The sequence below is a fragment of the Uloborus diversus genome, unplaced genomic scaffold (assembly GCF_026930045.1).
Source record: "Uloborus diversus isolate 005 unplaced genomic scaffold, Udiv.v.3.1 scaffold_11, whole genome shotgun sequence".
Classification (NCBI taxonomy): domain Eukaryota; kingdom Metazoa; phylum Arthropoda; class Arachnida; order Araneae; family Uloboridae; genus Uloborus; species Uloborus diversus.
In genome coordinates this window covers 275,797-290,423 of record NW_026557765.1, presented here as the reverse complement: position 1 = coordinate 290,423, position 14,627 = coordinate 275,797, and the positions used below count along the sequence as shown (strand labels likewise).

The 14,627-nt window shown below is 36.5% G+C and overlaps 1 protein-coding gene across 1 annotated transcript in view; it reads left to right on the top strand.

Annotated features, from left to right (window-relative positions):
- LOC129232147 (PC3-like endoprotease variant B) overlaps positions 1 to 14,627 on the top strand; it is a 34,667-nt gene that overhangs the window by 13,445 nt on the left and 6,595 nt on the right. The window contains exons 3-5 of the mRNA XM_054866388.1: positions 541 to 605; positions 1,233 to 1,321; positions 12,025 to 12,197. Coding sequence (XP_054722363.1) covers positions 541 to 605; positions 1,233 to 1,321; positions 12,025 to 12,197 — 327 coding nt within the window. The remainder of the gene's footprint in view (positions 1 to 540; positions 606 to 1,232; positions 1,322 to 12,024; positions 12,198 to 14,627) is intronic.

Here is a 14,627-nt window from a genome sequence, read left to right as displayed (position 1 = left end):
AGCTTGGTTCACACCAAAAGTTATGAAATAAAACAAGTATATGACTTTTCGATTACAACACTCAAAAACTGCAGTTTGCTTATAATGTCCGTATCATTATGTCAGTTCTAAAGCATCCAATAAAATTTAAATTCAAATTTTAAGCGAAGAACTAGTCTACTATAGAAAGGTAAACGACAGTATTGGAAATTTTTTCAGTTTTCTTTCTTTCTTTCTTTTATTTTTATTTATTTATTGCATTTTTGTTATACTTTCAACTTCAGCTTTATGGTACAAACTTGCGTATTTGGTTTCCGCAGAAAATAAAGTACGAAAAGAACGTTAAATTCAAACGGCTCATTATGATTTACTAGGGGACCTCCTCCCCTGATCGCCAACCCCCAGACTTATTTTACTTTTTTCACTGATGACAACAAATAACTATTTAAAATTGTTATAGGGGAGGAAAGAGTGAAAATTTTTGAATCGGAGCAGGTCTCAAAAGCAATTGTAGAACTTGCATTTTAGTTCAATATAACTATTTTCACATTTCATTTTTAGGACGAAGCAGCAAGTGAAGAATTTTTATACTTGAACTCTGAATTCAAAGCTATTCCCGAAAACAGGTAATGAAACGGTTACTTTTATTCGGATGACTTAAATTCGTTGTTAATAGAATCTCTAATAAGTTTCCTCCTTTTTTTGAGCAATCACGATTGCTTATTGCTTTCATTTGACTGTTTTGATGTGCTATCATTTTATTTTCCCGCCAGCACCCTCTGCAGTATCACCGTCGACCGGCTCCTCACGATGCTGCTCCTATAGCGAAAACCGTCTCCAGGTTGCGTTCATGTTCTACACACACGCACTTACACACACACACAAACACATACACACACACATACACACCACTACCCACATATTCATGCATTCACACAGATACAAACACATATGCGTACACACACATACACATACCCCGCCCCCACGCACACAAACACTCATACACACAACTCCCCACACACTCATGCCTGCACACAGACACAAACACATATGCCTATACACACATACACATACCCCCTACACACAAACACACATACCCCCCACACACAAGCACACACGCCTACATACACACACACACTCGTGATTGCTTAAAACATAATTTGAATTCAAGATGTCAAAATTCAAATTAATTTTTATTTATTTTTTTATTTTTTTGCTTTTGTGTTATACTAATTTCTGATTCCTTTTCATAGCCATGGTACTTATTGTGCAGCAATTGCAGCTGGTGTCGCAAACAACCGAGTTTGTGGAGTTGGGGTAGCGTATGACGCAAAAATTGTAGGTTAGTAAGCACGGTATGATGATTTATCTGAACTGAATAGTGCTCTGAAACTGTTTACTCTTGCATTTTAATTTTGAACGAGCTGATGTGTGCATCACATGACTCCCTTTTACTCCAATTTAATGATTATAGTGCCTTGGACTTGGAGTAAGCAAAGAAACACTTCATATATTTTCACCCCAAGTTTGTTGCGAACCGAAGCGAAAAAAGAAAAAAAGTTTTATACAGATTAATTTTCTCAATATTGGCAATTTTAATGTGATTCAATGGTTAACTCTCTAAATATCACCAATAGTGATCAAATTGAAACCAGATTTAAAAAAAAGAAAAGAAAAACCGGCAAATTTATCGCCAAGTTGGCAACAAATTTTGGTGACCAAAAGCTTGGCGATATATTTCCAAGTGTATGCCCAAATTATAACACCACTTGAGTTTGCATTGAATTTAACAATGATTTCCCCCCAAAAAGGTGCAAAAGACCCCTTTAGAAACACCTGAATGCAACCAAAAAGGGGGATGCACAACTAGACCCCACTAGGAGTGTACGTACCAAATTTCAACTTTCTAGGACATACCGTTCTTGAGTTATGCGACATACATACACACATACGCACATACATACGTACATACAGACGTCACGAGAAAATTCGTTGTAATAAACTCGAGAAACTTCAAAATGGATATTTCGGGCGTTTTTACGTTTTTAGGTACATATGTACGTGTGGTCGGGTCGAAAAAAAAAACCTCAACATTCATTTGGGGGTGAGTAAAATGGAAATTAAGGCCGATTTTTGAGTGAAAATTTTTTTGCGAATACAATACTTCCTTTTTAGTAAAAGGAAGTAGAAAGAGAAGTGAAAGAATTAAAAGAAAAAGAAAAGAAAAAAATATATATTGAAAGAAATGCAGCACAAAAAAGGCATTTTTTTACCAAGTAGACCAAACCAAACTGGGCAATGGACGAATTTTTATATCGTTTGACTTGAAGAAGACTCACTGCATCTAAGTGTTCAAATAAAAGGAAAGAAAGAAAATTAAAAGCACCATTTTTACTCGCGAAAAAAAGTAGACGGTGTATTTTTTACTAGAGACGCGAGGGTTTTTTTTCTTTTTCTTTCTGTCTGTGGTTCTTTTTCTTCTTCTCTTCAATAATTTAGTTCTGAGGAATTTCATTTGTTACGCATTGGCAATGAATCATGTCACTCGCTATCAATCAATCATAAAACAAATAATAAAAGCCAACTCCTACCAGCAGTGAAAGCACAGTAAGCTATCTTCACTACTTAACAGGACAAAAACTCAAAAAAGCAGAATTCTAAAAATTCACTTAAACATATTCTGTTACTAATAAACTCGTGAATCATTTGACACATTAAGAAATTCCTTAGGAAAAAAATGCACGTTAAATATAGAAAACGCACGGAAGAAAACAGATCAATAATTTGCAGAACGGGAACTAAAGTTTATTTTTGTTGTGAAAGTTTTGTCAGTTGACAGATGTCTTTGGCTCTCTGCCAGAGAGATCTACGTATCTGTCGCCCTTTGTCGACGGGATAAATTCAGTGTTATCATTCATACAACATAGAATTATCGGAAGCCCTTTGCTGGTAATGGATCTGGATTTTTCTCTCCATCTCTCTCTCTCTCTCTCTCTATCTCCCCATTAAGACCTTGAAAATGGTTTCCAAAAACAATTAGCGTCCGAAGAAGGTTAATTGAATTAAATGTTACTTAAATTAGCCGTTCGTATGTCAAATCAATTCAGTAAATTTTATTCTGAATGTCAAAATTTAATTTTTCAACTTATTTTGTCTATAGGGGCCATTCACTAATTACGTAAGGGTCCCGAGGAGTAGGGGTTTGGAAAAATCTTTACATATCCTTACTTTGGTGGTGGGGAGGGAGTGGGGTCGAATTAATTCTTACGTAATATTTTTCTAGTCGATATTTTACATTAGAAATCACGCGTTGAAGTGGTTTGGTAGCGATCATATCTCGTTTGTCTTTGGAAGGTAAAAACGTGTAAAGGTGAGTTGTTTTTTAATTGTTTTACAAAGAATGAATACAGCAAACTATAATTAAAAAAAATCGCACAAAGTATGGCATGTTTATTTTTAATTAGTATCGCATCATTTACAAAAGAATGTCGATAAAATAGAATTAGTCTACATTCCAACTTTTTAGTAAATATTTATTTTCACAAAAAGGTTTTCTTTACCAATAATAAAGCTGAAAGTCTCTCTGTCCGGAGGATATCTGGATGTCTGGACATCTGTGACGCGCATAGCGCCTAGACCGTTCGGCCAATTTTCATGAAATTTGGCACAAAGTTAGTTTTACAATTTTAAGAACAAAAATATCATAAGATGGACGAGTAAATTACGAAATTATCATAACGTGGAACCGTAACATGGGCACAAGCCAATTGGCGAGAAAATTCATTACACATTATTTGTAAATATACAGGCGAACCAAAAGACCTTTTAATTTTTCTATTACGGGCAAAGCCGTGCGGGTACCACTAGTTAAGAATAATTTAATAATAGTGAATTTAACAGCGATTCCCCAGTGATGTAAGATTCGTATGCATTAGGGGGGATCAAAAATTGCCAAATTCATCCTTACTCAATTAATGAACGGCCCCATAGCAGTGATGCCCAACCTTTTTCCACCCGGAGGTCGCACTTCATATTGCTTCAAGCGAGCCAGAGTTCGGCGTCCCGTTCTCTTCCCTGAGTTCGGGCGTCCCGAACTCAGGGAACACAGAAATTCTCAATTTGCCGAAAGGGAACTCTAAATTTTGCCGAAATGTCAGACATAATTTGCAGACTAAGGAATATTTTGGTAGGTCAGAGTGATCTACCATCGTGGTGCCGCTGGTGATCAATTGAAATCACCAACTAAAAAATCGTTTTTTAAAACATATTTGTTTTTTGAAATTTAGAGTTGAACTGTAGTAGATCGTGTGTCTGTGGGGGGAGGGGAGGGATCAATTAGAAACAAAAGTGTATTTATTACTTTGTTTCATGTACATATATTTCTTAGTGGTAGTAAACATGAGTTTAGAAGGTGCAGTGGATTATAATGGCGAAGATTCCCAAACAGCAGCAACGGAAAACACACACACACACACACACACACACACACACAAAAAAAAAAAAAAAAAAAAAAAAAAAAAAAAAACATTATTGGAAGGGGGAAAAAAAAAGTTCTAATACCTTCAGTTCAACGAAATAACATGATTCGTGCGAGATTTCCAAGAAGAAAGAAAGAGAAATCTTTTTTATACATTTATATTTTAAATGTAGCAATATATCGTATAAAATTAGAAAAAAATATGTGTAGAACACGTAGGTAATGGGGTCGTTTCCAAAATTTTAAAAGTATTTTTTTCTGAAAGTTTATGCTTAAAAACATAGGATCTGACCATTTTTTAAATAATTTATTTAAGTTTAATATTTTTAAAAATTACATTAATCGGTGCGCTTTCATTGTTTAAACTTCTGTCCGATGACATCACAAATGATGAGATGCCATTTTCACAGAGCAAAATATTTAATTCGCATCTTTACTCAAGTGTATTGGCAACGATATGGTTGATAGCAAGCGTAGAGCGCAATTTTAATTCGCTTCTTGACTATCATAACGTGGAATTGCGGTAGAAAGATGCGCCAAAAAGCATCATTTGTGACGTCATCAAGACCACGCCTTGTTTGAAAAATCGGACATTTTAAAAAATTAATTAAAAAATAACTGTTGGGAAAAATGAAAGTATTTTCTGGGTCCATGTTATTATTATTTATTTATTTTTTGCTTATTCTATCAATTTCAGTGACAAAAAGTACTACTTTTGACTGAAGGAAACAACCCCATTGCAATAGAAAAATTTCAGACCACATTGAATTATTTTTTCAGAGCGTTTTCCTTTCATTCTTTTTTCATAATAAATCTGCTACAATTACAATGCAAATAAATTCTATTTGACGTTTTCACCAAACGAGAATTTTATTCTACTTTTTTTTTTTTTTTTGAAAAAATGTTTCTTTTCGTTGCGGTTATTCTCACTCTTTTCTTCTGCTTCACTTTACCACTACAATTCTTTCACAACTCTTAATTATTCACCACAATCAATCAATCAACGCTAGCACGTAAGCGCAATTCAGCCTAAACGGAAACCATTTATCTTCATAAATATAAAATGCCTAAATTTCTCCAATAGAATAGCGCAAAAGAATCGACCGATTTTTTTTTCTTTTAGCTTTTGATCTACGATGTTTTTCACAATGTGCAATTTTTCACAGTATCCCCAACTATTTTTCACCAGTTAAACAGTTTTTTTTCTCTTATTTTAATTTTAAAGTGGGTTTCTTTCTTGTTTGAAAAAAAAAAAAAATTTGAAATACTTTATTTCCTTTATCTCTCTTTTTCAACTCACACGTACAGCCTTCCAGTTGTACCGCTACCTCTTTTATGCGTCTCCCTCTGTAGTACATCAATTTCCAAAAGTCCCTTCCAAAAATACAAAAATATAATGTAATTTGAATTTTATTATGCATAAGGGCAAAACAGAAGCACCTCTCAGAAAAAATGGGGGGGGGGGCAGTGCAAAAATTTTAACTGGCGCAACTAATTCTTTTAAAGAATAAATGCCAAAAATATCCTTAGCGCACTCTGCCTAGAATTGCCTGGTGCTAGTTTCAGGGTTGTAACATACATAGGTTCTGTTCGATGAGCGACCGGTACCTCACCGGTTAAAATAATGACGTTACTAGCTGTCACGTGATCGATCAACCGATCGCAACCGATTGAGCTCATCGAACGTAAGCATACATATAGATACAGCTAGGATTTCATTCAAGGTGCGAAAGTAGTTAAAAATATCTCTGCGTACGTTTTGCTACAAATTTTGCAAAAAGTTATGATTTTTATATTTTTATGTGCTTAATTTTCAGTAATCTTGCTAAATCTGGCATTTATTCCATTAATCTTTACGGAATGTTATCTTAGTTCCTGAAACTTTACCTCTATGTTGATTTTGCCGTTTATGCACCTCACAACATTGCGCCTAGGCCTTGGCGAGAAATTTAAAGGATATTGCCAACCCACAAGCTGATATCATTTTGGCGAGCTATTTTGGAGCCAAATGTGGCGAGAAATTGCTATATATCTCCAAGGTTTGCGATATTTCAAATCTAATACATAACTATCGTTCAGTAGTTTATCCCCCCCCCCAGCCCCGCGTTACCTCTCTCCTTCCCCTTTGTCAAAGTACAACACTTCACATCCCTCCCTACTCCCCTTCGTCATACGCAAATGAAAGCTGTTATTCTGTGCGGCAATCTATTTGAAACTTTTAACTACTTCCTGGAGTCAAAAAGTCGAAAAGAAAAGACACTTGTGCGTCACTGTCTTGTTAACTGTATGCCGCTGTCAGCTTCACAATTCAGTAAAGAGTTTTTAAAGACATTTGTTAAACAATATGTTTCACAAACTTATTCTTTAGAGGAAATGCGTGATACCACACTTCTTGTTATATCTTCCCTCCGTCACAATTTCATGACCTCCCCCTCAATGCGTCACATCATTTGAGGCAGTGAGAAGCAAAGGGATGCAAGTGGATTATTTTAAGTTTCGAATAAAACGCGTTTAAAGATCAGATCCTAGGTAGGCTTTCATTGACATTTTTTTTGAGAAAGCACAATTGCTAATTGTTCTCACTTGACTATTTTTGACGTTCCTTTGATTTTTCCCACCGCCACCCTCCGCACCATCACCGTCGACGGGCTCCTCACGATGCTGCACCTCTAGCGAAAGTCGTGTCCAGGTTGGATCCATGTCCTACACACACGCTCATACATACACAACTACACACACACACAAACACATACACACATACACATACATACACATACACACATACACCTACACACATACACCTACACACATACACATACACACCCGCATACATACAAACACCCACACATACACACAACTACCCACACATTCATGCCTGCACACAGACACAAACACATATGCCTACACACACATACACATACCCCCCCCCCCACAGACACAAACACACATGCCTTCACACACATACACATAACCCGTACACACAAACACATACCCCCACACACAAACACACAAGCCTACATACACACACTCGTGATTGCGATAAACATAATTTGAATTCAAGATGTCAAAATTCAAATTAATTTTTTTCTGAATCATGCTTTACAGCTCCACCTACCAGAGCTACTAGTACCATCTCTTGCCCCAAGATAGAGGTGAAGTTTTACCTATCATACCTACTGGTTATCTCCAAATTTTTAATTTTGCCACTTATATCCCTTTGCTGCTTACTACCTCATTTGTGGACGATCTAAATGCTAATTTATGGTTGTGAAATTCATTTTCAGGCTCGTACTTTCGTTTCAGTTGAATGACTGCAAAGTTATCCCTCACAAAAATGATCAAGATGATCATGAAAAATGAAAGTTATAAAAATTGCAGCATAAAAGCACAATGCCACGTTAATGTTTGGGAAGCCTTTTAAATCATAGAAATAACATTGAAATAAATTTTGGATGATGCTATTCAAAAGACTGCTTTTTAACTGCATTTTTTGTCCTATCTAATTACCTTTGAAATTGGTTTGATAGTAAACAAAGATGCCGGCTTCTTTCCTATGCCGACAGGGGTGGGGGAAAAGGGCATGTACTGTCTACCTCCGAGAAGTTGAGCTATGGCCTTGAGCATGTCCATTTCCTTCAAGGGAGAGCAGTAAGAAGAGGAATAGTTGGGCTACCATCGCAACCCTTTTATTGGCGAGAAAATCTTGTACCGCTTGCTACTTCTTACCTCAATAGTAATATTGTTTGGCAAGTGGGCAATAACACTGCAAACTAAATCCGCAAGTTTTTAAGCCGTTTTTCCTCGCCCCTATTTTAACTAAAGGAATCGTTTAATCGGTCAGGTAGCGGAACTCAATTTGCCAGAGGTGGACAGTACTCTTACTCAATACATACTATACCGGACAAAAAACAACAACGTACTGATGTTAAAATATGCTTTTGTAAAAGCCTGGAAAGACACTAGTATAAAAGTATGCCCTTCTGATACCACAAATGACGGGACTGCTAAAAAGCAAATTTATTTTCGTTCTATCCGCAACTCCAATAAACTATAGGGGGCGCTGCAGCCACTGTCTAATGGCGAATGAAAAAGGTAAAGCAAACAGATGCCGTAACTGATAACTTGCTTTGACGCTTTGTGAATGACAGTAATTTTTCATCGTGTTTGTGGGAAGCTTTCTCTTTTATTCTTCTGAGACTACATTACATTACACCACAAACTGTCTGAATCCTGTAATTTACCCCAAAGAAAACACGTGGAATGGAATGTTTTACCTTTTTCGGAAGTATTGTTAATCACCGCAAGGTAGCGTATTCGAGCTCTGGAGTTGCGAATAAAGAAGTTTTGTAAGTTCTTCAGCTATTTATATCTCGAGTTCTGAAAAGTTTGTTTATGTGCAATGTAGTTATAGTTCGAAAAATGAAATAAATAAATAAATAAAAGCAGAAAAAAGATGTCAAATTCCTGAAATATTTGTAGTTATTGAACGAAAAAGAGGGCATAAAACGAAAGAGTGATGAACCGAATGAAAGAGCGAGGGGAAAAAAAATAGATAATAAAATCAGGAAGGCGATAAAATGACGAACTGTGTTCAAGATAGATTTGAAGTGAAGAGTGAACTTTAGCCCGATCTCAATAAAATAACACGTGCAACACTTGCGCATCCGATAAACAAATAGTATCTTATTAAACTCAGGCAGCTAACACACAGGTTTTTTTTTTTTTTTTTTTTAATTACTACTGGACTGCGAACAAATTTCTGAATACTTAAAAATAATATATTGAATTACGTAGTAAACTAATAAAGGTAATATGCAACAAATAAATAAATAAGTTTTATCACTAATATACGAAATTAAATAAATGTCAGTTGCTAATACAGTCGAACTCGGTTGTAAAGAGTGCGAAAGGACCGTGATATTTTAAAGTAAGTGTGCTAGTAAAAAACGGGTTCGCCCAAAGCTGCTAAGAATTACGACATACTTGTTTTGTTTTTCTAATTTCAGTACGGTACAAAAAAAGTTGGTTATTTTACTTTGAACTGTCTTATTGTGTCTTTCTTGTGTGTTCTAGGAATGGCGGAGTATGCTCATCGCCCGAAAACCATGGCCATTTGAACCCCTGGTTTTGAAAAGGTTTTTTACAGATCAAAAGCTATAAGTGTGCATGTTGAGGTTTCTTCGTCTTGAAGTTCTTCCCGTTTGTCGTTATCTTCGTCGTTTTCTACCGTGTTTTCGTCCGAATTAGCTTGATTTTGAGTTACAATATTCTCGGAAGCTTGTTTAAATCATTTTTTTTTTTTTTTAACACTAGCGGTACCCGCACGGCTTTGCCCGTAGCAAAAAATTAAGAGGTCATTTGGTTCGCATGTATATTTACAAATAATGGATGATGAACTTCTCGCCAAATGGCTCGCCCATGTTAAGGTTCCACGTTATGATAATTTGCGTCCACGTTATGATAATTTTCTCGGTAAAATGTTCTTAAAATTGGAACAGAAAAAGAACAAAATCGAATTTTCGAAAAATCACTTCGAGGTGCTCTCACCCTCATGCTACGAACTCATTTTGTGCCAAATTTCATGAAAATCGGCCGAATGGTCGAGGCGCTATGCGCGTAACAGAGATCCAGACACCCAGACATAAAGACACACAGACTTTCAGCTTTATTATTAGTAAAGATGAAACAATTCTTCAAAAAAAAAAAAAAAAAAGTTGATAAAATTATTAGTAAATAAACAATTCATTTTAATCCCTGTACATATGTTTTCTGTATCATATGCTATGCTCTTCCACAGAAACAACATTCAGGAATGATACTGTACGAAAAGATCATCAACTGATACAGCACACAAATTAGAAATCGAAATCACTATCCTTGAGTTACAATATCCTTGTTCTCAGGGTTTATGACTTATCATTAACTTTCAGTTGACTTCAGAATGCTTAAGAATTTTTTTCAAAAAGGATAAGCTGAGCTGAAAGTATAGAAATTTTATGAATAAAAAAATATCAATAAATTTGCTTGTTAAAAGCGTGTTATGCTCCTTTTGACTTAACATTGCACCAACCAAACCTTTCTGATTTCCTCGCTAAATCCGGGTTCTCGTTAAATCAGGGCTCGTTGCAAGCGAGTTCGACTGTATATTTGATTTATTTTAAATTTGTAATTTGAAGAAAATTATTTATGTGAAATACAAGTGACAAAACACGGATCTGTTTTAACCAGGGCCGTATACATGGAGGTGGGAGGGTTCTTAGGGTTCACTCCCCCCCCCCCACGAAAAGTTCGGTTTGACATTTAAAAGTTCGTTTGTATTTTAAAATTTCCAAATTCTTGCGCAAAGCTCCGCATGAAAGTTTTTAAACTCTCCCCGAAATTATTTTTTGGTTACGGCTCTGATTTTAATCATCTCCGAGTCCGTTTCGACAGGCTTGTCGTGACGTCTGTATGTATGTATTGTATGTATTTCGCATAACACAAATATAGCTAGCCGTAAAAGGTTTAAGTTTAGCATATAGGATCTGTATAGCGTCTAGTTATGTACCTCCCTTTTTACTCGCCTTCGTTTATACTCATTTCAGCGAGAGCTGATAGAGGAAGTAAACAAAGAGGGTTACTACTTTCATGACTTATCGCCCGATTGGCAATGCTGTTCGCATTGAAAGCGCGGACATTTCGCTTATCTGATTGGCGCTGTTTTCAATCATCCCAGCGCCAAGCAGACAGCGATAACGATAATAGGGAAGTTTTCGATTTTTCAATTTTATTTTTATATGATAGAGTAACATGCATGAACATCATAGGTGAAAAAATTTTTGCGATACGATAAGTAGTTTTTTTTAAATTAATTTTTAAAGTTCAAGCGCCTGTGACGTCAGATGGCATAGGAAGTGACGTCCGATAGGAGAGAAACGCTAGCGAACCGGTTCCCATGTCACGGGAGAAACCGAAGAACGTGCATTCGACTTCGAAGATGAAACGTAAAAGGCTTATCTCCTCGCATTAAACTCCGCGCGTTTCTGGAATATTAAACCTCTCATCCTCTCGGAAATATTCGAATATCACCATTGATATTATTTGAGGAAGATTATTTAGATTGTGCTTTAACGAATCCGGCCTCCATAGTGTGTTCAAAAGGATTATTGAATTTCTAAAAAATAAAAATATCAGCGCGCTCAAAATGTCCCTAGCGAAAACAAGGGATCTTCGGCGGAAGCTGCCCATTCGCGCACTGTGACGAAGGCTCGTGACGTTTCAGAAGAGCGCACTTTTGCGCGTGGATTTTTAAAAATTCATTAAAAATCAACCACGGTGTTTTAAAATTCGGCGATGGTGAATTTTTTAGTTTTGAGGTTCAATTAACAATATGCAATAGCCAAAATATGAACATTTAATAGGTTGCAATTTCCCTATTGTCACATTGCTTTGTTTACGTCCACTATCAGCTCTCGCTAAATGGACTATAGGTGTTCCAATCACCCCGAAGCAGAGCCGGGAGATTTTCTAATTTTTTTCACCGTCAAAATTGAAATACCTTCGTTTCGTAAATGATGCTTCATTTTCAGGAGTTAGAATTTTGAATGGTCCTCTGACGGACGCGCAGGAAGCCATTGCGTTGGTACACGCCCTGGAAGTGGTGGACATCTACACTGCCTCCTGGGGACCGGAAGACAAGGGCAACGCCATAGGAGGACCTGGACATCTGGCCAGAAAGGCTATCCTGAAAGGAGTGACACAAGTATATATTTTCTTCATATTCAAGTACTGTACATACTCGAAGGCCCCTCATTTCGAAATTTTACAGGGGGTGGGAGTCAAAGTGTATGTACTCAATGCATATCATATCGAAAAATACCAAAAACCACACCCACATAATAAAAATATATTGATTTCTCAAAGCCTGTCCTTAAATGCTGTCACGCTATAGGGGGGGGGAGGATTCGTGAAATTGTAAGTTTGTGGCGTGGGGGATGGGGGGGGGGGTAACAAGGAGTGTGAGATCACGCATTTTTTACTTCCTTTTACAAAAAAGGAAGTATTGTATTCGCGAAAAAAAATTTCACTCAAAAATCGGCCTTAATTTCAATTTTTCTCACCCCCGAATAAATGTTGAGTTTTTTTTTTTCGACCCGATCACACGTGGATATATGTCTAGGAACGTACAAACACCAGAAATGTCCATTTTGACGATCCCCGAGTTAATTACAACGACTTCTCTCGTGACGTCCGTATGTACGTATGTATGTGTGTATGTATCTCGCATAACTCAAAAACGGTATGTTCTAAAAAGTTGAAATTTGGTACGTCGACTCCTAGTGGAGTCTAGTTGTGCACCTTCCCTTTCCGTTGCATTCGGATGTTCCTAAGGGGGTCTTTAGCCCCTTTTTTGGGGGGGGGGGAATCATTGTTAATTTCGATGTAAACTCAAGTTGTGCTATAATTTGTCGGACACTTGGCGATATATCGCCAGTCTTTTGGTCGCCAAGTTTTGTCACCAACCTGGCGACAAATTTGGCGATTTTTTTCTTTTAAATTTGATTTCAATTTGGCCACTGTTGGTGATATTTAGAAAATAAACAATTGAATCACATTAAAATTGCCAACAATGGGGAAATGACATTAAATTGGAGTAAAAGGAAGTCATATGATGCACACATCAGCTCGTTTTAAGAATATGTTTATGAAAAATAGTGTGGAATGTGACAAAGCGGAGGAAGGGTAAAGGGTGAAGTGAGACACTTTATGACAAAGGGGAGAGGAGTCAGAAATGTTTTAAGAAAGTGTGCTGGTTTTTTCGAACACGAAAAGCTCACCAAATATTCTTTTTCCGTCTAAATCTCTCTGGCATTCTAATGTAGGTCGATTTCTCCGATGCGATACTCACCTTGTAACACTATCTCGCTCTTGTTAGCTCAATCTGCATTTGTCACCCAGCGTTCTGTTGGTTCACCTGCGCGGTAATACATTTTTCTTCACAGTGGAATTCTTCTGCAGTTCATAACTCTGACCTTATTTAGAAAGCGTGAGGAATTTCATGTGAAAAGCAACTGCAAATATGAAGCTTGCCTTCGACTCGATTTCAACTGAGGAATCCTGTTACCCTCGTACAGGGATGTCCATCCCACCCAAGAGCAAAATGAACCCCTTCACAAAAACCACGAAAATCCCTATGATCGAGAGGTCCATCTAAAGAGTAAAATATCCTTTAATCCCTCCTCCCTTAAAAATCTAAATAGCGCAATCTGCGTTATAATCCACTACCAACTTGGGGACAAAGTATTGGTCTCCCTCTAAGTGGTATTACATACCCAGCCCCCCCCCCCCTCACACCCATGCTCATAAGAATCAGCCACGAATGGAGTCGTTTCCAGAATTTTAAAAGTTGTTTTTTTTTTTTTTTTTCTTAAAGAGCATGCTTGAAAACATAGGATCTGACCATTTTTTAAATAATTTGTTTAATATTTTTAAAAAATTACTTAAATCGCGCTTTTATTGTTTATGTCTTCTGCGAATGACACATCACAAATGATGAAATGCCATTCTGTGTTGCCATTCACAGAACAAAATATTTAATTCGCATCTTTACTCACGTGTATTGGCAACGATACGGTTGATAGCAAGCGTAGAGCGCAATTTTAATTCGCTTTTTGATTATCATAGCGTGGAATCGCGGTAGAAAGATGCGCCGAAGAGCATCATTTGTGACGTCATCAAGACCACGCCTTGTTTGAAAAATCGGACATTTAAAAAAATTAATTAAAAAATAACTGTTGGGAAAATGAAAGTATTTTCTGGGTCCATGTTTTTTTTTTTTTTTTTTGCTTATTCTATCAATTTCAGTGACAAAAAGTACTACTTTTGACTGAAGGAAACAACCCCATTGTGAACTCCCTAGTTAAACTTTCATTTAAAACGGTTACAGTTATTTGGGTAACATTAAGCCACTTCATAAATTTTAGCCGCGACCGTATTTAAAGGGTGGGATTTTAGAGTTCAATCCTCCTCCGAAATTTTTGAAACTATGCCAAAGTATGCTTTCTACTATTCTTTTTTTTTTTTTTGCTAAAAAATGATTATTACTGATGTACTTTTTTATTTCACAGAATTTTATTATTTATTTTTTTCAATATCGTTTTAAAAATGAAATCTTTATTTATTGACAAATCGC